The 25,207-nt window shown below is 38.9% G+C and overlaps 1 protein-coding gene across 6 annotated transcripts in view; it reads left to right on the top strand.

The window, feature by feature from the left end:
• Lcorl (ligand dependent nuclear receptor corepressor like) overlaps positions 1-25,207 on the top strand; it is a 166,819-nt gene that overhangs the window by 48,255 nt on the left and 93,357 nt on the right. For all 6 annotated transcript variants that reach the window (XM_059275857.1, XM_059275856.1, XM_059275852.1 and 3 more), the window contains exon 2: positions 1,052-1,117. In XM_059275857.1, the coding sequence (XP_059131840.1) occupies positions 1,052-1,117 (66 nt within the window). The remainder of the gene's footprint in view (positions 1-1,051; positions 1,118-25,207) is intronic.

Genomic DNA, 25,207 nt, shown 5'->3' with positions numbered 1-25,207 from the left:
CCGAGTGGCATAAATTTATTTAAATTATTTATATATTCATACACATACATATATATTTGTAAGTAAACATAAAATAATGTTTTCTTGTGTCTTTTCAGTCATCTTTGATGTTCTTTATCTGTCCTCTGTCTTTGGTGTTCTTTATCCCTCCTTCTCTGTCCAGCAGTGTTTCTCTTTCCAGCCCCTTTCCCAGATAAAGTCCTCCTCCCTATATTTCCCATTTCCCCTTTTATAGCACCTGTTTCCTATTATGCCCCTCTTTGTAGCTTTCCCCACCCCCCAGCCCCTTGCACCTGGTCCCATTTTACTTTCCTGGTTTCAGCAGTATGGTTTCTCCCGACTGTATATTCATATCTAAATATGTAAGCTAGGGTTCAGAAATAAGAGAGAACATGCAATTTCTGGGTCTGAGTCACCTCATTTGGTATAATAAGTTCTAGCTCCATCATCGAGTTACCTGCAAAATTCATGATTGAATTTTTCTTTACAGCTGAGTAGTATTCCATAGTGTATCCATACCACATTTTCATTATTCATTTGTCAGTGTAGGACATTTGGGCTGTTTCCATTTCTTTGCTATTGTGAAAAGAGCAGCAATGAACATGGCTAAATAAGTATCTGTGGAGTGTGATGTCAGTTCCTTTGGGCATGTGCCACAGAGTGTTACAGCTGGGTCAGATGGTAGATTTATTTTTCCTGCTTTGAGAATTCTTCACACTGATTTCCATAATGGTTACATAGTTTGCAATTCCACCAACAGTGAATGATTGTTACCCTTTCCCCACATTCTCATCAACATTCTTGTCTCAAATATTAGGTTATGCTTGACAGTACTTTACCATGGATTAATAAATGCATTTGAGTATTCTAATTACTTTAAATCTTAATTTGACTCAATATACAGTCACTATATAATTAGTGAACTAGCTAGCTCACTTTAAACTGGGTGAAAATAACACTTATACTATGGTAAACTATTTTCTGGTTGACATAGAATTTACAGTAAAGCTTTACCTAGAACTAATGCATTTTTCTCTCTTTGAAAACACAGGTTTTGAGAGTATTTTAGAAGGGCTTTATGGACCACGGCTACGAAGAGACCTCAGTTTATTTGAAGGTAATTAACATTTTTTTAATTTTAAAGTTACACCCTCCTACCCTGTTTAACAAAGTTGTTCTAGTAAGACTATATAGTAAACATAAATTTATGATCACTTTTAATTTGGCAATTTTTTAAAATAAAATAATCCAAATATTCTCTGTTATGTATTTCATTACATGATATGTATTATAATTTTTTGAAAGGCACAGTGGCTTCAAATAGAAAATGAAGTTTGTCTTCAGCTCAGTAATATAATTAATTTTTATGTGTCTATTATTTTATAAATTGCATATCCTGACCTGTTCTTAAATCGGATTTAAATTAAAAAATTACACAAATGTCAAATCAAACTAATCAAAATAAGATACTTAAATTGAATTTAATAAATGTTCTGTGAAATAAATGTCTGCTAAAAGTTGTTACTTCAATTTTATTTTAACTTTTTAAAAGTTTTCATACAAGTTTATATTGTATGTTCAGTGCATTTCCTGCCCCCATGCCACCTACCTTCAATCTTCACTCCCCTCCTTACTCCTGTAAGTTCCCTTTGTTCCCCTAGACAGTTTACTGCATACATTACTTCATCTCTGTAAATTCTAAGAACCACAGTGAGAGAAAACATACAGTTTTGTCTTTCTGAGACTAGCTGAATTTACTCGAAATGATTAACTCTGTTACCCATTTTTTTTAATTTTCCTGAAAATGATCTAATTTTGTTCCTTCTGGCTGAAAAGAATCCTACTGTGTCTACATACCACATTTTATTTCTTCCTCTATTATTGGACACCTAGGTTGGTTCTATGACTCAAGCTATTGTGGATAGTGCTGCAGTAACTATTGATATACAAGTATCTCTAGGATATGTTGACATTTTTCATTTTTTGCTTTTGGTAAATATTTTTCCTGGTAAATTATCTGAGAATGATCTAAGTCATAAGGTAGAGTGAATTTATTTTGAGAAACAGCCATATTGACTTCCCTAATGTGTGGATTAGTTTGCATTCCCACCAGCAGTATCTAAGTTTTGTCCATATCCTCACCAGTATTGGTTTTTACTTGTTTGTTTGTGTTTTAGTCAGGGTTTCTATTGCTGCGATGAAACACCATAACCAAAAAGCAAGGTGGGGAAGAAAGGGTTTATTTAGGCTATGCTTCAGCATTGTTCACAGGAACTCAAACAGGGCAGGATCCCAGAGGCAGGAGCTGATGTAAAGGCCATAGAGGAATGCTGCTTACTGGCTTGCTCCCCATGCTCAGCCTGCTTTCTTTTTTATTATTATTATTAAGAAATTTTCTGTTTATTTTACATACCAACCACAGATGCTCCTTTCCTCCCTCCTCCCACCTTTCCCACAGCCTTCCCCCAACTCATCCCTCATTCCCACCTCCTCTAAGACAAGAACTCCCATGGAGAGTCAGCCGAGTTTGGTACATTTAGTTTAGGCAGGTCCAAGCCCCTCACACTGAACCAAAGCTGTGTAAGGTGTCCCATCATAGGTAGTGGACTCCAAAAAGCCCACTTATACACCAGGGATGGATCCTGATCCCACTGCCAGGGGCCCCTGCAGGTCAAGCTAAACAATTGTCTCACCTATTCAGAGGCCCTAGTCCAGTCCCATGGAGGCTCCACAGCTATTGGTCCACAGTTCATGGGTTCCCACTAGATTGGTTTGGTTGTCTCTGTAGGTTTCCCCATCATGATCTTGACACCACGCCCCCCCACGCCCACTACCCCTACCCCCTATCACCCCCATCCCCGTGCTCATGTAATCCCTCCTCCCTCTCTTCAACTGGATTCCAGGGGTTTGGCTCGTGCTTGGCTGTGGATCTCTGCATCTGCTTCCATCAGTTACTGGATGAAGGTTCTATGATGACAATTAGGGTAGTCACCAATCTGATTACAAGAGAAGGCCAGTTCAGGCACCTTCTCTGCTATTGCTAGGAGTCTTAGCTAGGGTCATCCTTGTGGATTCCTGGGAATTTTCCCAGCACCAGGTTTCTCCCTTAACCTCATAATGGCTCCCTCTATCAAGATATCGCTTTCAATGCTCTCCCTCTCCATCCCTCCCCCAACTCGGCCATCCTGATCCCTCATGTTTTTGTCCCCCGCCCTTCCCTCTATACCCTCTTCTCAGTTTACCCAGGATATCTTATCTATTTCCCCTTCTTAGGGCAATCCATGTGTGTCCCTCTTAGGATCCTCCTTGTTACCTAGCTTCTCTAGGGTTGTGGATTGTAGCCTGGTTATCCTTGCTTTATATCTAATATCCACTTATGAGTGAGTACATAACTGTGTTAGTCTTTCTGGGTCTGGGTTACCTCACTCAGGATGGTATTTTCTAGTTCCATCCATTTGCCTGCAAATTTCATGATGTCATTGTTTTTGACCACTGCATAATACTCCATTGTGTGAATATACCACATTTTCTTTATTCAATCTTTGGTTGAAGGGCATCTAGGTTGTTTCCAGGTTCTGGCTATTACGAATAATGCTGCTATGAACATAGTTGAACAGGTGTCCTTGTGGTATGATTGAGCATCTTTCGGGTATATGTCCAAGAATGGTATTGCTGGGTCTTGAGGTAGATTGACTCCCAGTTTTCTGAGAAGCTGCCATACTGATTTCCAAAGTGGCTGTACAAGTTTGCACTCCCACCAGCAGTAGAGGAGTGAATGTTCCCCTGCAGCAAGTGTTCTTAACTTGGGAGACATCTTTCCAGCCTGTTACTTGCTAATGACTGCCGTTTTGATAAGTTGGAATCTCATTGTAGTTTTGACTTATATTGAATCTCACAGTAGTTTTGACATATTTCTCTGATGGCTAATGAGACTGAGCATTTTAAAAAAACTTTTTATTGGCTATTTGTATTTAATCTTTTGAGAACTGTCAGTTTATTTAATTAGCCCTTTTATTAATTAGGTAGTTTGACTTATTGTTGGTTAGGTTTTTTAAGTTATTTGTATGTTTTAAATATTAATTCTGTCAGGTGGATGGCCTGCAAAGGCCTTCTCCCATTCTGCAGGCTCTCTCTTTACCCAGTTGTTTCTTTTAATTTGATGATGTCCCATTATCGTTCTTGATTGACTGGAGTTCTGTTTCACTACTTTGGTCAGATTTATTCCAAGATCGTGAATGGACTGTCCTCCCTGATTTCTTAGCATGTTTGTTACTGGCATATATGAAAGCTATTGGTTTTTATATGCTAATTTTATATTCTTCCACTTTGTTTAAAAGTGTTTATCAGGTTTGTAAGAGTTTTCTGGTGGAGTCTTAGGATTCTTATAGAGTCATACAATCTGCAAATAAGGATATTTTAACTTCTTCCTTTCCTATTTGTATCTCATTTATCTCCTCTTATTGCTCTAAGACTTCAGACACTATTTTGAACAAAAGTGAAAAAACTGGACAACCTTGTCTTATTCCTGATTTTGGTGGAAATTCTTGGAGTGTTTCCCCATTTATTATAATTTTGGCTATAGACTTGCCATATACAGCTTTTATTATGTTAAGTCAATTCTAGTCCCAGTCTTTGGGAGTTTTTTAGCGAAAGGATGCTGGGTGTTGCTTGGATTCTAATGGCTCCCTTGGGGGAGGGGTTGAAAAGGCACAGCATCAACGACTCAGGCACCAGGAGTCCCTTGAAAGCAAATAACGAACTCATTTATTCAATAACAGGGAAGGCCTTATATACCTTCCTCCCAACGCCCAGTCTGTGTGATCGTCCCTCATTGTCTGGGCACAATCAGGAACTCTGACATCACATCGACTGTTGGTAGGTCCTCAGACAGACTTGGCATGATCAGGAACTCTTGACAGCAACTAGGAACTCTGACAGCAACTGTTGCTAGGCCTTCAGGCAGACTGCACAATCAGGAACTCTGACATCGACTAGGAACTCTGAGAGCTCCTGTTGTTAGGCCCTCAGGCAGATTCCAGGTTGGCTCTTAAGGAGTATGTTATATGCATGCCTTGACTACTAGTCTGAGTCAATTTCCTCAACCCTGTGGGCCTGTCCTACTATAGATGGGTTTTATGGAAAGACTTTTCTGTATCTATTGAGATGATCATGTGATTTCTGTCTTTGAGTGATGTATCACAGTTTTTTGCTTTTCTTTTTGGTGGAGCTTAGGTATGTTTATTTCTGAAGAAATTATAAAACTGCTTCCTGGACTGTCACTGGCCCTATTAACTCAGTGTGCAGTGGTTCCAGCAGGCCATTCCATCTCACTCTATAGCCTCCTCCCTAGAAGTCCTGTCCAAAGAAGAGCAGGGAGCAAACATATACCACCTGGCTCCAGCTTTAATAAAATGCCCAAGGAAAGAACAGTACCCAAGTGATTTAGCTCTTGTCTCCTTTTTCATCCTAGCCCAGACTTGGGGTTAGACCTTCTTTTCCCAAGCCTTCATCATTTTCAATATAGATTGCATAGAACCCCCGTATATATGTGATTTCCCTTTCTTAGTCCAGAGACTCCTGGGTATGGGATCATGTTACATTAGAGAGTAGGAAGGCAGACCTGGCCTTTCAAAGCCAAGTTCATAGTAGCTGGGCTGAGGGGCTAGGAAACTACCTTAAGATTTATTTCATTCCTTTCAGAGTTTCCCAACTCTAAGATCATTTGCATAAAAATATGCTAAAAATTTTCTAGAGTGAGATGGGGAAGGAAGGGAACCCCAACCCTCCATCCAGGATCTGAGTCCCTCTAGCAAGGAATGATAGCTGAGGGATCCAGACTTAGGAACAGAGGGAAATGAGGCTCTCTGAATGCACATGGGAACCTGGTGTGGCCAGAGGGTGCTGCCAGGAAAAGGGAGGAGCTGGCCTAAGATCGCCCAGAAAAAAAGACAAGGCTTGTGTTGTGGGATGTTCTGTATGGCAAATGTGTTGCTAATTAGTCAATAAATAAAACACTGCTTGGCCATTGGCTAGGCAGGAAGTGTAGGCGGGACAAGGAGGAGAATAAAGCTGGGAAGTGGAAGGCTGAGTCAGAGAGACACTGCCAGCCGCCACGATGAGAAACAGCATGTGAAGATGCCGGTAAGCCACGAGCCATGTGGCAAGGTATAGATTAATGGAAATGGATTAATTTAAAAAGTAAGAACAGTTAGCAAGAAGCCTGCCACGGCCATACAGTTTGTAAGCAATATAAGTCTCTGTGCTTGCTTGGTTGGGTCTGAGCGGTTGTGGGACTGGCGGGTGAGAGAGATTTGTCCTGACTGTGGGCCCGGCAGGAAAACTCAAGCTACAGGCTTGACACTTGTCTTTTGTCTCCTGGGCCTCTTCACAACTTTTGTAACCTCACAAATCCTCTGACTTATCCTTCTGATAGCACCTACTCTACACAGTCTTTCTGACACTGGCAGTTGAGGGACAACACCAAGTCTCCAGCACCCTGAGACAGGACTCCATTGCCCCAACTAAAATGGCAGTGATTTGGGACCCATTCCTTGGATACTAAACCAATGATTCTTCAGAAATGACATGTTCTTAGCCTCAGAATTACTCAGAAAGATCCCTGTTCCCAGATTAAATGTGGTTAGATTTTGACTAGACAAAGAAACCATGTGATACCCAATTAGCCAAAGATAATCCAAAATCTCTGACTAGCCAAGAAATACCCTGATTGATTGAAGGACACACTGTTATCAAGGTCCTATTTGGCCAGGAAGCACCCTAGGCAGCCTGGATTGGTCAAAAATGTCTTTGGTTGAATGGCTGTGTCCAGAGTCACTGCCTCTTGTTCCTCCAGGATTTCACAGACAGGATGGATAGATAGATCCAGAGGAGTTAGAGAAAGTGATGTCATTGAGGTGTTCCTAGGACAAGAAGACTCCCCTCTCAGTGATAAAGGTGGGCTGGTTGCCCTTGCAGCTATACTAGATAGAGTCGAGGCACTCATCCTGTCCCTTATGCTCATAATAGTGTTGCAGCATGTGCTGCAGGAATCACTAACTTCAGTGGTCAAGAGGGACCATGCCATAGTCACACAATTCTGCTGCAGTCAAAATGGTAAATAAGCTTATACTCAACCATGAATGGGACATTTTCCTATCCTTGTCCATTTCACCCTGGAAGAGGTTTTCAAACTGTTGCATGAAGTCAACAGCAATAACATAAGTCTTCCATATCGGAGAACACGAGGCCTGTCCACTGGATGAAGTATGTACAAGGCTTCCCTGGAGCTTCTACATCTTGCTAGGGATAGGGAAACAGAAGTTAAACTTAGTTTCAGAGTTCTTATTGATAAATTCCTGGGCCTCCTCAGTCTAGTACATTGGAATGGGTCACTTCATGGAATGTGTTTTTGTTGACTACATTGGCCAAGTGGCCAGTGGTAAGTGCATCAGTCATGGGGATGGTACATTCAGCCTGTTCAATCTCAGGACATAGTTTAGTGTCCAACAGGTGGCTGAAACTTGTAATGCTAGTACACTGCACCAAAAGGATGGCGTCATCCTGTTGAGGGTGTTGGAGCTGTAGCCATTGAGATGTTCTGCTTCTTGAGGTTGGTGGGCTGATGCATGTAGACTAGCAAGGAATTGTAATGGAAGATTCCATTGACACTGTTGGAGCTGTACAGATGAGGATGGTGATGAGAGAAAAAAAGATTAAACACTGCTAATTGCTGCTCTTTGTTGCCACTCGTTGCTCTCTTCTGGTGTCTGCTAAGAGGTAAGGGCCAGAATCCTGCAGGTTTCACAGAAGTCACATTTTCTAGCAGCTGCAAGACCCACAGTGGCCAAACATGGGGTTTCAGTCTCATCATGAGAGTCTTTAACTGATTCCACACCATCCACTAGACCTATTATGTCCTTGGAGAAAGTCATATTGCATTTATGCATAAATCAAGCTGGATGAAGCCAGCTTGATTATGGTTAATGATTATATATTCTGGGTTTGATTTATAAATACTATATTGAGAAATTTTGCATCTGTTCATCAGCAAGATTGGTCTGTAATTTTCTTTTTAATTCTCTTTATCTGGTTTTGAAATTGGTAATACTGACTTCATAAAAAGAGTTTGAAAGTATTCTTTCCTTTTCTATTATATGGAATAGTTTGTGAACCATTTGGTGGTAGTTCTTTAAAGTTACTGTAGAATTTTGCAATCTATGTGGACCTAGACCTTTTAGAAGGGGAATTTGTTTTTAATTATTATTACTGCTTCAATGCCTTTCTTTACTATAGGTCTGTTTAAATTATTTGTCTTTATTTAATTTTGATAGGTTATGTGCATCTAGAAATGTATTTGTGTCTTTTATGTTTTCCAGTTTAGTGAAATATATTTTTAAGGTATGTGCTAGTTATTTTCTCAATTTCATTGATACTTGTTCAGATTATTTTCCTCTTGTCTCAAAGTTTAATAATTTAAGTCTTTCTTTTTCGAATAGTTTGCCTAAGTGTCATAGTTAGGATTTCTATTGCTGTGAAGAGACCCCATGACCAGGCAATGCTTATAAAGGAAAACATTTAATTGGAGCTGGCCTACAATCAGAGGTTTAGTCCATTATCATCATGGGGGAAGCATGGCAGCATGCTGGAGAAGGAGCTGCGAGTTCTACATCTGGATCAGCAAGCGGCAGGAAGAGTGACACCAGGCCTTGCTTGAGCCTCTGGAACCTCAAAGCTCACCCCCATGACACACTTTCTCCAGCCAAACCACACCTACTACAAGGCCTCACCTCCAATAATGCCACTCCCTATGAGTCTGTGGGGGCCGTTTTCATTCAGACAACCACACAGTCATATTTATTGAGCTGGAGAGATGGCAAAACAGATCTGTCCAGCTAAACTAACATTGGGTATTAAGTAAGGGCATGTGAAGAGCAGAGGGCTGGATAGGGGTATATAGTATCAACGCAGTTTGGCCTGTTTGCCCAGTGTTGAGCCCCTTAGCATTCCTCCCTGGGTTCCCAGATGCCTCCCGTATCCCTGGGCCTTCTTTGTCTTAGATGCTGGTTATGCCTACCAAGAACCTTTCATTCAAGTGCTCTTCTCACCTCCAGACTGTTCTTTGGGAAATCAGGCTATAGATGCTGGGTCAGTAAGTGGGCTTTTCTTCATAAGTACAGTCACAGATGCTGGTCACACCTGTGGGCAGTCCTTCAGGAATAAGATTGGGAATATTGTTTTTGCCCTTGAGCAGCCTTTTGCAAAGTTGGTCTAGGCCTTTGAAACCTTAGTGTGTTTACCTGAAAACCCAAATTTCTAGCTCTGTGGCTGATGGACTACTGTGTGGTTCTGATTCAGTTTCTTCCCTGTAGTCAGAAGTATTCTGCTGACCAGGTTTCAGTGTATAGTCCTCTGACACTTTTGCTGAGCTTGCTGAGAGTGTAGATAGAGAAGTCTTTTTAACATGGTCTTGCATGGCTGTTCCAGGTGGCTGCTGAGTGCCAAGAAGAGAGGTTTTCCTGCCATCTCCAGTCTCTGCCAGTGCCATTGTACATCTCTAGTCTGGCTCTCTCTTCTTTTCTGTTTCTTAGTACTCTCATTAGTGTGAGTATGGTACAGGTTTTCTAAGTCCCTCTGCCTTCACCTTGGATCTAGCCATCTGCTGTTGGCATTCCTTTCACTGCCATGCAGGAGCTCCCAAACTAAGACAATCCTGCCAGGATGGACTATTAAAAGTCCTGGCTTTCTCTCCTACTTTGTAAAGTTCTTTGTTTTACTATGCCACTGAAGCTAGAGACATTTGGTGTCACTTACCTTTCTGTTAACCATAGTCCAACTTTCCTCATTGTTTCTTGGAGAGTCTATTAGACCGTGCTTGCATGTCAACTCGAGGAATCATAGATTTTTTTTTGTTGTTGTTGTTTTTTGTTTTTTGTTTTTCGAGACAGGGTTTCTCTGTGTAGCTTTGCGCCTTTCCTGGAACTCACTTGGTAGCCCAGGCTGGCCTCGAACTCACAGAGATCCGCCTGGCTCTGCCTCCCGAGTGCTGGGATTAAAGGCGTGCGCCACCACCGCCCGGCAGGAATCATAGATTTTTAAGTGATCAATTCAAGGGACCATTGTTAAGTGAGTTTTGTCAGATATATTTTGGTTTTTATTTACTTTAACTTTATTTTTTATATAAATTTGTTTTTGCTTGGTGAAAGACTTGTAAATATTGAGAAAGGAACACAGAGAATTTATGCCCTGGATTTACTGTCTCTTTGTCAGGGCATTTTTTCTGGTGTAGATTAAGAGCTTTTCTGAGACAATGTTTAGATAAAAATTCTAAAAAAAAAAAAAAAAAAAAAAAAAAATTGGCCAGAAGTCAGGAAACAGGTTGTTGTTTTTTGGGTTTTGTTTGTTTGTTTGGTTGGTTGGTTTTTTGCTGTTTTTTTTTTTGTTTTTTGTTTTTTTTGTGCTTTTTTCTTGTTTCTATTGAGTTTGGGGAAGTCAGTTGTGTCTGTGATGATACATTTAAAAACTAAATTTAGCTCTTTGCCAGCATAGGTTCTGAAAATTGTAGAGCCTTTATTGCAGTTCATCAAGGGAGGAAACTCCTTGGTAGTTTTGGCAGTAATGATTTTGGTAATGACTAATAATAGAAAAAAAAATGTTTCGATTTAACAGAGATATATTTTTTCCTTTTATTCCCACACATAATGTATGCATACTGTTTCACCTCCGTCTACTCCTCCCAGTTCCTCCCCTCTTCCTCTCCTATCCAGATCCACTCCCTTTCTGTCTCTCATTAGAAAACAAACAAGCTTCTTAGGGGTAATAATAAAATAAAATGTGATATAAAACAAAAACACACTGAATTGGACAAAACAAACAGAAGGAAAAGAGCCAAGAGAAGGCACAAGAATCAGAGAGCCACTTGTTTCTTCACTCAAGAACCCCATAAAAACAGTAAACTGGAAGCCATAATATATACACAAAGGAATTGGTGCGGACCCATGCAAGCTCTGTGAGTGCTGCCACCGTCCTTATGAGTTCATAGGCACTTTAATCATGTTAATTTAGAGGGCCTTGTTTTCTTGTGTCTTCTATCCTATGGTGCTTATGCTCTTTGAGCCTCCTCTTCTGCAGGGTTCCCTGAACCCTGATGAGAGCATTTGGTGGATACATCTCATTTAGAGCTGATGTTCCAAGGTCTCTAACTCTCTACATAATGTCTGGGTGTGGGTCACTGTATTTGTTTCCATCTGCTATAGGGGGAAGCTTATCTGGTAATGACTGAGCAAGGCCCTGAACTGTGAGTATATGAGAATTTCAGTAGGAGTCATTTTATAGTTACTTTTTTTTTTTTTTTTTTAAAGAAAATGGTATTTAGCTTTCCCCATAGGTCCTTGGGCTATCTAGTCTCAGGTTCTTGGTCACCCAAGCAGTGTTGGGTATAAGTTCCATCTCATGGAGTAGGCCTTAAGTCAAATCAGATGTTGGTTGGTTACTCCCCCAAGCTTTGTACCACCAATGCACTAGCGTCTCTTATAGGTAGGACACCATTGCAGATCAAAGTGTCTGTGACTGGGTTGGTGTTGATGTTTCACTTTTGATAGTGTGCAGAGTACTTTCCTGTACCAGAGATGTTAGCATGAATGGGCGAAGGCTCTCTATAGGCACCAACTTGTCTTCTCCATGTTCAGTGAGTTGTATAGGTGTTGTCTTGAGCAATGGTGCCTTGCTGTCAGTTTCTAGAATTCTGTAGTCTTGACAACAGCCTGAGTTGTTTGGAGATTCAATGGGACCAGTTTGGTGAACAACTCAATTAGATATAACACAATCCCAGGTCTTGAAGCTTCATTTGGTGACAAGATGGCCAGGTGGAGCTCTGTCTCCCCTATTATTTGGTGATTTCATTTAGATGGCCTTCATATATGTATATATTTTAGGAAGCCTCTACTGTATTATGTTTCCATGTTATTTCTCAGATGGCCCTTAATTTTAATTGTCTCTCTCCATATTTCCTCCTTTGCCCCAATCCACACTTGGTCCTCACATTCCAGCTCCTCCCCATCCATCCATAACTATCTTTTCTATTTCCCTTTCCTAATCATATCTTTATCCCCTCCCCCCATCATTTATCCTGTTCCTAACTTCAATGGTTCTATAGGTTATGATTGACTTAGCAGCTAATGCCCACATATAAATGAATACGTACCATATTTGTTTTTCTGGGTCTGTAATGCCTCACTCAAAATAATAGTTTTTCTGGTTCCACCCATTTGCCTGGAAATTTCATTTTTTTTTTTTTTCAAAGACAAGTATCCATTCTTGAGTTGAGGGGACATCTAGGTTATTTCCAATTTCTGGCTGTTATGAATAGAACAGCAGTGAACATGTTTGAGCAGTTATCTCTGTGGTAGGATGAAGCATCCTTTGGGTATGTGCCCAAGAGTGGTGTAACAGGACCTTGAAGCAGATCAATTTCCATCTTCCTGAGGAACTACCACACTGATTTCCATAGTGGCTATAAAGGAATGGAGGAGTGTTCTCCTTGCTCTACATCCTCGACAGCATGAGCCATCTCTTGTTTTATTGATCTTAGCCATTCTGTCAGGTATAAGAAGGAATCTCAAGAGTAGTTTTGATTACCATTTCCTTGATGGGTAAGGATGTTAAACTTTTCTTTAAGTGATTCTCAGCCATTTGAGTTTCCCCTATCAAGAATTCTCTAAAACCAGAGGCCTTAAGCCAGACCAATGATTCAAGGCAATGAACACTTACAAGTCAAGATGAATGAATTAAAGGGTAAACTGTGTGTCTTACCGGGCTGTGGTACAGTTTCCACAGCAAGATTCTTCCTTTTTTGTTTTTTTGTTTTGTTTTTTTTCTTTTTGTTTTGTTTTGGTTTGTCTTTTAAATTTGGTTTTGATTTGTGGGGGAGGTTGAAAGGGCAGATGGGAGGAGACAGGGAGATAAGTGGTATCAGAATGTATGATGTGAAATCCACAAAAAATCAATAAAAGTAAAAAAAAAAAAAAAAAAGGAAAAAAAGAGCTCTGTTTAGACCTGTACTTCATTTTTTTTTTAAATTGGGTTATTTGTTTTCTTGATAACTAGTTTTTTGAGTTCTTTATATATTTTGGATATTAGTCCGCTATCTGATATATAGTTGATAAAAATAATTTCCCTTTCTGTAGGGAAGGCTGCTGCTTTGTCTGAATGACAGTGTTCTTTACCATGCAGAAGCTTCTCAGTTTTATGAGATCCTGTTTATTGTTGATCTTAGTGCCTGTGCCATTGGGATTCTGTTCAGAAAGTCTTCCTGTGCTAATATTTCAAGACTATTCCCTTCTTTCTCTGCTTTCAGGTTCAGTGTGTCTGGTTTTATGTTGAGGTCTTTAATCCATTTGGACTTGAGTTTTGTGCAGGGTGATAAGTAGGGCTCTATTTGGATTTTTATACATATAGTCATCCACTTTGACCAGCACTATTTGTTGAAGATGATGTCTTTTTTCTAGTGTGTGTTTCTGGTTTCATCAGGTGTCCATGTGTGTGTAGATTTATGTCTGGGTCTTCAGTTTGATTCCATTGATCAATGTGTATACTGTTGTGCCAACACTATGCTTTATTATTATTATTATTAGTAGTAGTAGTAGTAGTAGTAGTAGTAGTAATAGTAGTAGTAGTATAGGTCTGTAATACAACTTGAAATCAGTGGTAGTGATACCCCCTGCAGTTTTCTTTTTATTCAGGATTGTTATAGCTGTCCTGTTTTTTGTTTTGTTTTTTGGTGTATGTGTGTGTGTGTGTGTGTGTGTGTGTGTGTGTGTGTGTGTGTGTTTCCATATAAAGCTGAACTTGTCCTTTCAAGATTTGTAAAGAATTGTGTTGGAATTTTGATGGGGATTGCATTGAATCTGTAGATTATTTTTGGTAGGATGGCCATTTTTACTATATTAATCCTACCAATCCATGAGCATGGGAGATCCTTCCATTTCCTGATATCTTTCTTAATTTCTTCCTTCAATGTCCTGAAGCTTTTATTATACAAGTCTCTTACTTGCTTGGTTAGAGTTACCCGGAGATATTTTATATTATTTGAGGCTATTGTAAAATGTGCTTTTTCCCTAATTTCTTTCTCAGTCCATTTTGTCATTTGTATATAGGAGGGCTACTGATTTTTGTGAACTGATTTTGTATCCAGCTACTTTGCTGAAAGTGTTTATCAGATGTAGGAGTTCCATAGTAGAATTTTTAGGGTCACTTATATCATCTGCAAGTAAAGATACTTTGATTTCTTCCTTTCTAGTCTGTATCTTCTTGATCTCCTTCAGTTTTCTTATTGCTTTAGCTAAGGCTTCAAGTACTATATTGAATAGGTATGGAGAGAGTGGAAAGCCTTGTCTTATTCTTGATTTTAATGGAATTGCTTTGAGTTTCTCTTCATTTAATTTGATATTGTCTATAGAGCTGCTATAGAATGCCTTTATTATGGTTAGGTATGTCCCTTGTATCCCTAATTTCTCTAGAGCTTTTATCATGAAGGGGTGTTAGGGGTGTCAAAAGCCTTTTCTGCGTCTAATAAGATGATCATGTGATTTTTGTCTTTCAGTTTGTTTATAAGGTGGATTACATTTATTGATTTACATATGTTGAACTATCCCTGCATCTCTAAGATGAAGCCTACTTGATCATGGTGGATGATCCTTTTGATGTGTTCTTGGATTTAGTTTGCAAGTATTTTTGAGCATTTTTATATCTATGTTCATAAGGGAAATTGGTCTGTAAATCCCTTTTTTGTTGTTGTTATTGAGTCTGTATGTGGTTTGGATATCAGGGTAACTGTGACCTTAAAAAAAGAATTGGCCAGTGTTCCTTCTGTTTCTATTTTGTAGAATAATTTAAGGAGTATTGGCATTAACTCTTCTATGAAAGTGTTGTAGAAGTCTGCACTTAAACCATCTGGTCCTTGGCTTGTTTTTGTTGGGAGAATTTTTAATGACTGCTTCTATTATACTTGGGGTTATAAGTCTGTTTAAATTGCTTATGTCATCTTGATTTAACTTTGATGAGTGGTATGTGTTGAGAAAACTATCCATTTCTTTTAGATTTTCCAATTTGGTGGAGTACAGAATTTTTAAGTATGTTCTTACGATTCTCTATATTTCCTCAGTGTCTATTGTTATATCCATTTATATTTGTTATATTCATTTCTAATTTTGTTAATTTGGCTCTTGTTGCATTTTAGTTCATTTGGATAAGGATTTATAGATCTTACTGATTTTTCTCAAAGAACCAACTCTTTGTTTCATAGATTCTTTGTATGTTTGTTTCGTTTCTATTGTATTGATTTTATCCCTCAGTTTGATTATTTCTTGCCATCTACTCCTTTTGGGTTTGAGTACTTCTTTTTGTTCTAGAGCTCTTGGGTGTACTGTTTAAGTTGCTAGCATGAGATCTCTTCAATTTTTTTTTTAAAAATGTGGGCACATAGTACTATGAACTTGCCTCTTAGAACAGCCTTCATTGTGTCTCATAAGTTTGAGTATTGTTTTGTATTCATTTTCATTAAATTCTAGACAGTCTTTAAGTTCTGTCTTCATCCAATTTTCTTTCAATAGAGAATTGTTCAGTTTCCATGATTCGTAAGCTTTCTGTTGTTGTTGATATTCAGCTTTAATTTGTGGTGGTCAGACAGGATATGGGGTGTTATTTCAGTTTTCTTGTATCTTTTGAGACTTGCTTTGTGTCCAAGTATGTGGTCAGTTTTGGTGAAAATTCCTTGAACTTCTGAGAAGAAGGTATATTCTTTTGTGTTTGAGTAAAATGTTTTCTAAGTATCTGTTAAGTCCATTTGGTTTATAATATTAGTTGGCGCCAGCATTTCTGTGTTTAATTTTTTTTTTATTTTTTAAAATTTATTTTTCTTTCATATATTGCATCCCAATTGCAGTTTCCCCTCTATTTCTCTCAGCTCCCCAAACCTCCTCTCTTTCCCAGATCCACTCCTCTATATCCCTTCAAAAAAGAGCAGGCCTCCAAGGGATAACAATCTAACAAGTTACAGTAAGACTAGGCATAAATCCTCCTATCAAGACTGAATGATGCAACCCAGTAGGAGGAAAATGGTCCCAAGAGCAGGCGAAAGAGTCAGACACCCCCCCCCACCTCCCCACCCCCAAACACATACTATTAGGAATCCGAGAACATCAAGTTACACAAACATAACCTATATACAGTGGACTTAGCTCACCAATTCAGGCTCTGTGATTGTCAGTTCAGTCTCTGTGAGTCCCTATGAGCCCTGCCTAGTTGATTTTGTGGGTCATGTTCTCGTAGTGTCCTCAACCCCTCTGACACCTACAATCCTTCCTCCTCCTCTTTTGTGGGTTTCCCTGGGTTCCACCTAATGTCTGGCTGTGGGTCTCTGCATCTGCTCCCATCAGTTGCTGGATGAAGCCATGGCCATACCACCCTGAATGCTCTTGATCTCATGTCTGTTAAGTTTTTGTCTGAATGACCTGTATATTAGCCAGAGTGCCATGTTTAAGTCTCCCATTATCAGTGTGTGAGGGATTTAAGCTGTAGTATTATTTCTTTTATGAATTTGGATGCCCTGGTGTTTGGCACCTAGATACTACAAATTGCAATATTCTCTCATGAATTCTCCCTTTGATGAATATAGTGCACTCTCCTGCCTCTTCTGATTAGTTTTGGTTTGAAATATATTTTCTCAGAAATTAAAATGGCTATACCTGCTTGTTTCTTAGGTCTATTTGCTTGGAATATCTTTTTCCATTCTCTTACCCAGAGATGGTGTTATCTTTGATGTTAAGGTGTGTTTCCTGGATGCAATACAAGAATGGAGTCTGTTTTCAAACCCACTCTGTTAGTCTGTGTCTTTATCTGGGAATCAAGACCATTGATGTTTAGAGATATCAATGAGTAGTATTTGTTGATTCCTGTTATTTGGTGGTGGTGGTGGTGTGTGGGTGTGTGTGTTTCCCTCTTTTCATTTGCTGGCCTGGACTTATTTATTCCCTGAGGTTAACCTCTTTAGGTTGGAGTTTTCCTTCTAGTGCTTCCTGTTTGACTGAATTTGTAGACAGATATTGCTTAAATTTGGCTTTAACATGGAATATTTTCTTGGTCTATTGTGAGTGAAAGTTTTGCTGGGTATAGTATTCTGTGCTGGCATCTGTGGTCTATTAGAGTCTGTAGCATATCTGACCAGGCCCTTCTGGTTTTTAGAGTCTTCGTTGAGAAATCAGGTGTAATTCTGCCTTCATATGTTACTTGGTCTTTTCCCCTTGCAGCTTTTAATATTCTTTCTTTGTTCTGTATATTTAGTGTTATATTTATATTGTGCCAAGAGGACTTTCTTTTCCAGTCTAGTTTATTTGGTGTTCTGTATGCTTCTTGTACCTTGATAAACATCTCCTTGTTTAGGTTAGAGAAATTTTCTTCTGTGATTTTGTTGAAAACATTTTCTGTGCCTTTCATCTGAATTTCTTCTCCTTTCTTTATTCCTATTATTCTTAGATTTTTATAGTGCCCCAGATTTCCTGGATGTTTTATACCAGGAGTTTTTTAGATTTAACATTTTCTTTGACCAAGGTACCCATTTCTTTTATTGTGGTTTTCAATGCCTGAGAGTCTTTCTTCCATCTCTTATATTCTGTTGACAAGGTTTCCCTCTGAAGTTCCTGTTCAAGTTCCTAAATTTAACCTCAGTTTGGGTTTTCTTTATAAATTCAACTTCCACTTTCATTCTTGAGCTGTTTTATTCATTTTTTTCCACTCTTTGTGTTTTCATAGATTTTTATTCATTTCCTCTTTATGACTTCTGTCATATTCTGTGGATTGCTTAGAGTCCGGGGAAGAAGCTACGTCCAGTGTGGGATATCTGAGGGAAAAAAATCTACATACACTATGCTCTTATGTCTGTTAACTTTATTCCTCTAAGACAAATTCTATCTTTACAGCTACAGCTCCATCAGGCGTTCAGGGCAGGAATAAATCTAGGTACATACACCAAGCTCTTTGTCTACTTTATTTCTCTGGGATGAAATCCCATCTACATAGCTTCAGTTCCGTCCTGACACTCAGTTCCTCTTTGTCCCCTCATTTACTGCCATTTCATAGTCCTGCTAACAACTAAGCTCTTAGGCTTCCAGCCTCATCTTCGTTTTCTATTTCATCACCCTCCATCTCTGCTTGTTCTCTACTCCTGGCTCTGATGAACTGTACAAGAGTTCTGCCTTACCATCTACAAAACCTCTTCTCCCTGGTCATGCTGTTCTGCCTTCCCTACAGAAAATGCCTGCTTCTTCTTCCCCTGGCCACACAGTACTCTGCCTCCTCAGGAATGTTGCTCCACCCTACCTTCCACCTTGATATGTAAAAACCCCTTTTGTTCTCAGTCAATTGCTCTAGAGAGCCACTAGGCCTCAAGGCCAGGGGATAGTTGAGCACAAGAAACAAAGCTGTGCATCCCCAGCCAGCCTGTCTTTGCCTTCATGACCTTATTCAAATATTGGCCCAAGCAGGAAGTTCACACACACATTCTATGGGAATTGTGAGCACAAGAAATTCATAACAAGGCACAGCTGAATATTAAGCTGTGTAACACCAAGTAGTTCATGCTTGATGGCTTTCCACTTGACTGACCCTTGGTCTGGTCAAGGTTTAGCTTTAATACACAGCTGGACTCCTTATAACATATTCTTGTGGCTCACCACAATATTCATAAATGGTGTGTGTGTGTGTGTGTGTGTGTGTGTGTGTGTGTGTGTGTGTGTGTATGCTACAGCTATATTTTAATACTTAGGGCCTGCTGTGTGTGGTATCAAATGTCTGGGCTCTAATGGAGACATAGTGTCCTGGCTGTTAATTGTATTTTTACATTGGTATCTAGGCATCTGAGTTTGGGAAGATTGTAATTCTACATGCTGATATCTGGTCTCATCTTTATTGAGTGACTGTTTTGTTCCTTGGTTTCTGTTGTCCTCTCTGGCTCTTAGGAGAATGTGATGACTGTGTGTTGCCTGTTAGGAAATTCTTCTGGGTTCCTGGTATGTGTGAACACTACAGGTTCCAGGTAAAAAGTGTAGTTCTAGATATTAGGATCTGGCACTTAGAAATGGGCATAGGCTTGGTGGGGCAAGACTGAGGGGGTCCACCACAGGGAGGGAAAGCAGAGTGTTCTGCCATGATCTGATTGCAATCAGAGTAAGGTCTGTTAGAGAGCTGGGGATGAGACTTGGGGGGTTGGGCTTGGAGGAATGGAGTGAGAAGTGAAGATCTGCAGTTAGCGTACTTGGTTCATGGCCAAATTGGCCTCTGGGTTCCCAATGAATGCCTATCAGAGTTGTGTCTGGGATAAAGCAATGAGTGGGGTGAAGGAAGTTTGGAAGGGAAGATCTGTGTGATCCACTGGAGAAGGGGACAGAGGAAGGGGGTGCTGCAGCAGGCGGTATGCTGCAGAGCTGGGGATTAGACTGAGGGATTGGATTTGGGGGAGCAGAAAGAGAGATGAATATCTGCAGACTCTTCAAAATAATAAGAAACATGTCTATGGCTGAGTAAATTGAGAGCATTGTGAATTTTTCATTGCCGTTGATCATATTGTATAATACTCTGATATTACTATTAGATGAACCATACATCTAATTTTATAGAATTTTAGAACCATAAAGGAAATTTAATTGTATTTGATGTTTCAAATTTATTCTCATTTTATGCCATGTATATCTTCATATTTTCTTAAACAATCCTTGGGTGGAGATGAGTCTTAACAGGTATACAGAGAAATATTCCAGTGTTTCCTGTCTAGTTTTCAAAACACCTGTTGCTGATACTAGATATATTATCATCTGTTGTTTTAAGGTCCTTGAGATCTTTAAACCCTGAAATAAAAAAATGTAGTATATTCCTCAATCTTCCTTTCTTACCTGCCTCCTTTTCACAGTCATATTTGAAGTCAGAGTTAAACTTCATTGCCCTCTGCTAACCCAAGTTGAAACTTGGAACTTGTAGCCTCATCTATTTTGTAAACATATTTGCATACATACTTATATTACTTTAGGAAATAGTTTCTTACACATACTAGGTTCATGCACGCCATCATGGGTCTACCATTACATTACACAATGCTACCATTGTCCTATAGTCTCCTCTACTCTACCTGTCATCCTCTTCCTTCTCTTCCAGCCTATGGGAAACATTCTGTATTTTTACTGTCTCTGAAGTAAAAATTGTGGCTTTTCCCACAATGTCACATCATTGGAATGGGTTTGTATGTGGTTTCTCTATACTTGTTTCTTTCACTTAGCAGTATGTATTTGTGGATCTGTCTTTTTGTGGTTCAGTAGTGCATTTCTTTGTGTCATTTAATATTCTTGCCCAATGTGAATGTGCCACAGTTTGATTATCTTTTTACTTACTGAAGTACGTTTTAGTCACTTTGAAAATTTAACATCACAACTAAGGCTTCTCTAAATGTCTACAAGTTTGGGGGTAGACAAAAGTTTTCAACATTTTTCTGTAGCATGAATACCTAACAGCATCGTCACTAGATCATATGGGAAGACTATGTTTGCATTTTTTAGACACTGCCAGACTGTTTTCAAAAATGGCTGTACTACTTTGAATTCCCACCAGCAGTGAAAGATTTTGGTGTTCCCTTACTGTTCCTAGTCCTTACTAGCCTTTGATAGCAGTGCTTGGGTTTCTACCATTTTAATAGTTCTGTACTGGTATCTCGTTTTCCCAGTGTGTAGATCCCTAATGACATTTGTTATTGACCATCTTGTCACAGACATATTTGAATCTTTATATCTTCTGGGTGGGGTATGTTGAGACTGGTCTTGGTATTTAGATAGTAATAGAACCAGAATTAGGAAGTATTTCTTTTGTTTCTGTTTTCTGAAGTGGATGGTAGAGAACCATGTGGGCTGGTGTTTTCTGTTTTGGAAGATGTTTGTTTAATTCTTGATTTATTTATTTATTTATTTAGGTTTTTCAAGACAAGGGTCTCTCTGTGTAGCTTTGCGCCTTTCCTGGAACTCACTTGGTAGCCCAGGCTGGCCTCGAACTCACAGAGACCTGCCTGGCTCTGCCTCCCAAGTGCTGGGATTAAAGGAGTGCGCCACCCCTGCCCGGCTAATTCTTGGTTTATTTTTAATGGCTACAGCCTTTATGAGGTTTCCTTGCTTGAGATTTGGTTGCTTCTGCATTTAGAGGAGTTGGTCACTTCACCTAAGTTATCAAATTTCTCTGCATAATGTTATTTGTAACATTCCTTTATTCTTTCAATGTATCTAACTTCAGAAGTGGCTAGTCCATCTGAAATTGGAATTGTTTTCTTTTTTCCTGATTAGCCTAGCTAGAGATTTATAGATTATATTATCTTTTCATTTTAGAAAGGCCTATACTACAAATTGGGAGAATATATAGCAAATGTTGGAATCATTATATCTTGGTAGTGTGATTTGTAGATAATTCTTATTTTTTCCTTTGTACTTTTCTTTAGTTCTTCAATTTTTTATACAATGTATTTTTGTTATATTTTCCCCTCTGCCAACTTTTCCCAGATTACTCTCTCAACTTCAAAATCTTTCTCAGAAAAAACAAAACAAATACAAAACCAGAAAAAAAGGCACACAAAACAAAGACAAACCAGTGGAGTTTTCTGTGTAGTTTCTAAAATGCTTCATAATAAAAATTGATGTAAGCATATAAAATTATATTTGCATGCACATGTGTGTTATAGGATTCAGACCCATCCTTTGTGCATGCTAGACAAACATCTACCACTGAGTTGCAGCTGTAGCTATAATGCTATTTTATAGCTGCATTGTTCAGCATCTTTCCCAGAAATCAGTAAACTTAAAACCATGAGCGACATAAAATGAGCAACATAAAATAAATGAACAATATAAAATAAAATCTAAGTTTTTTACCCTTCACTGAAGTTTGTCTTTGGAAACTAAATTTATATTCTGTGAATAAAGTATACTAAAAAGAATAAAGTATTCAAAATAAATGAAAGCTGCATCTTTTGAACTTACATATAGTACATGTTTTTATTTAACTTTTCCTACAACATTAAGATTCAAGTATTACTTGCTTTATGTTCCAAAGAAAAGACTGAAGCTTGAAAAAGTATACTTGCTTGAGGCCACAACTAGTATGTAGGATGTCCCTGTACATTGCTGTTTCTCAAATTTCAAAGTCTGATAACTTCCAAGTCAGAACAGATAAAATGACTGGAATCAGACTTTAATCACAAGAGTACAAACCACAATGGAAAAGTTGACCTACATTAGATTTTACTAGTAGTTTTTTTATTGCCTTTTATTAATAAGCCTTTTTTTTTTTTTTTTGATATTTTTGATGGGGTCTTACTGTAACCCTGGCTAGTCTGGAGTTCACTGTGTGAAAAAGGCCAGCCTTGAACTTCTGTCAGTCTACCTGCCTCAGGTTCCCGAGTACTAGGATTATTAAGTGTATACCAACATACCTATTTCTATAAAGGTACATTATTTAAATCTTTTTGAGCCTCTGTTTTCACATATTAAAGTTTTAAAATGGAGATAACTTAATTTAGAGATGAATATTTGTCATTTTTTTCATAGAGTGGTTGCATATTTATTTTTAATGACATGAAAGAGAAGAAATTTGGTCTATAGTTGATTTTTCAAAATCTGCTTTTCCAAAAGATTTCTGTAGAAGAAAAAGTATGTTCCACCACCACTGGGCTCAAAGTAGAAATTGTGTACCAAGAAAGTAAAAATATTTATAAATAGAACTATATACTTTTGTGTGTGGCAGCACATAATGCCTTTAGGTGTTTATGTAGGAGGCTTATTTTAGTTACTCTTTCTTTAAAGAACTCCTACTAAAGTGACTAGACTGGCCTTAGCATGCAATGCCTCAGTTTTTATGTTACAACTGATAGTTATTTTAACTAATCTGAAAGTGCCGCCATACCTTTGTCAACATACATTAGTATTGAAATGCATTGGATCCATACATTTTTAAATTTTTTATTTTTAATGCATAAAAAACACCCATATGTGTTTTGCCATCATCCATGTCTGTGTACCATGTATGTGCCTGATTCCCAGGAAGGCCAGAAGAGGGCATCAGATTCTTTGGAACTGGGATTAGATGGTTGTGAGCCACCATGTGGGTGCTGGGTTTTGAACCTGGGTCTTTTGGTAGCACAGTCAGTGAGGGCTCTTAACCACTGAGACATCCCTCTGTTCCCCATACAACAGGCTTTTTTGTTTGTTTGTTTTGTTGTTGTCTGTTTGAAATATCTTCCTAAGTCTCTTATCCATTTTTTAAAAATCTCCATGTTATATTTTTCTCATGAAGCCATGATAAAAATAAAAATCGGTAAGAATTTCTTGACTCTTCAGAACTGTTCTGTTTGGTGTAAATCATGTTTTACAACACTAATCCTACATTAAAGAAGTAGCTCTGAGCTCTGTGACTAACTTAGGAGTGATCTGAGGAAATGGAACTCGAGTCTGTGTATGAGGACCATGTTTTCTCCTTATTACTCCCAAGTCCCAGGGTTACACCTGGGGCAAGTTCTTGTGGTGATGGTGAAAAGTGCAGGTGACTAGGGGAGAGCCCCACGTGGTGGTATACATCTGTAACCCTAGCAGTGGAGAGGGGAGGATCTCCACAAATCCAAAGTTATCCTGGTCCATAATGAGTTCCAGGCCACCTGGACCCTACAAAGCAGGACCCTGTTTCAAATGGGGTCGGGTTATACTTTTTCTTTCAAAGTCTCAGCAATGAATGATACATACATACTTCTTCATTCCAGGGTCAAAACAGCGTAAGCTTACATAGCTAAAGTTCTATAAGGACTCATTCCCTGCCCCCACGTTTTTGGGGTGTGTGTCTGTGTGTGTACAAGTGTGTGTCTTTTTGTGCATGTGGAGATCAGAGGATAACTTTCGGGGAGTCAGTTCTTCACCTTTTGAAGGCAGAGTCTCTTGTTTACACTGCTGCACTTTATATTCCAGGCTAGCTAGCCACAAGCTTCCAAGTGATTCTCATACCTCTGCCTCTCATCTTACTATGGGAGTGATAAGGTTATAAGTTCATGAAACTACATCTGGCTTTTTAAATGTGGTTTCTGGGGATCAAGATGAGTTGTGAGATTTGCATAGCTAGTACCTTTACTCTCTGAGCCGTCTCCGCAGCCCAGGAATCTCCCCAACCCAGGAATCTAAATAATTATTAGATTACTTAAAGGTTTTGTGTGTGAAGTTGTCTGTAGAAAAGTGAATTTATGCCGGGTGGTGGTGGTGACACATGCCTTTAATCCCAGTACTTGGGAGGCAGAGGCCAGCCTGGTCTACAGAGTGAGTTCCAAGACAGGCTCCAAAGCTACACAGAAACTCGTCCCGAAAAAACAAAAAAGAAAAAAAGAAAAGTGACCATATGTTCTTAAGCAGATATTTAGTCTTCTACAAAAACACCTTATCAAATGTTTGACAATGTATAATGCACATTGAGCACATAATCCAATTGAAACAAAATTTTGTGTCCTGAAAAGTCATAGCTATTAAATGTGTTTCCAGCCTGAATTTCTAGTCTTCAAGTATCTTTCCATTACCCTGTACTGGGTCTTAATGTTCCCTCCCACATACTGCTCTTTGCAAATGTATGTAAGTATTTTTGTGCTACAAAAATCTATCTACAAATTTTTTACATTTTTTCTACAGATTTATATGATCATCCACTCTGTTTGATTAATGTAAAAGGGCCCTCGGAGTGACGTTAATCAGTTTTTTGTTCATTATCATTCTAGGAATGGTACACTTTATTTTCTGTGTAACTTAACAGAGACATGTCTTCAGCTCCATTTTGCTTTTTTAAAGAGTTTCTGTAGCACACTAATAGTTTCCATTTAGCCATTGTATAGCTGTCTCAGATGGTAAAGACTTTGTATGTAAGGTTCTACATGCAAATTTATTTAGGCAAAAAAATTGGAAGGACATTCTGTTGTAAACAGTGATTTTTTTGTTGTTGTTGTTTTTGTTTTTCGAGACAAGGTTTCTCTGTGTAGCTTTGTGCCTTTCCTGGATCTTGCTCTGTAGACCAGGCTGGCCTCGAACTCATAGAGATCCACCTGCCTCTGCCTCTTGAGTGCTGGGATTAAAGGCATACACCACCACCGCCCCGGCCGTAAACAGTG

The sequence above is a fragment of the Peromyscus eremicus genome, chromosome 10, assembly GCF_949786415.1.
Source record: "Peromyscus eremicus chromosome 10, PerEre_H2_v1, whole genome shotgun sequence".
In the NCBI taxonomy this organism is placed as follows: Eukaryota; Metazoa; Chordata; class Mammalia; order Rodentia; family Cricetidae; genus Peromyscus; species Peromyscus eremicus.
Note: the sequence above shows the minus strand (reverse complement) of the source record. Positions and strands in the feature narration are given on the sequence as shown.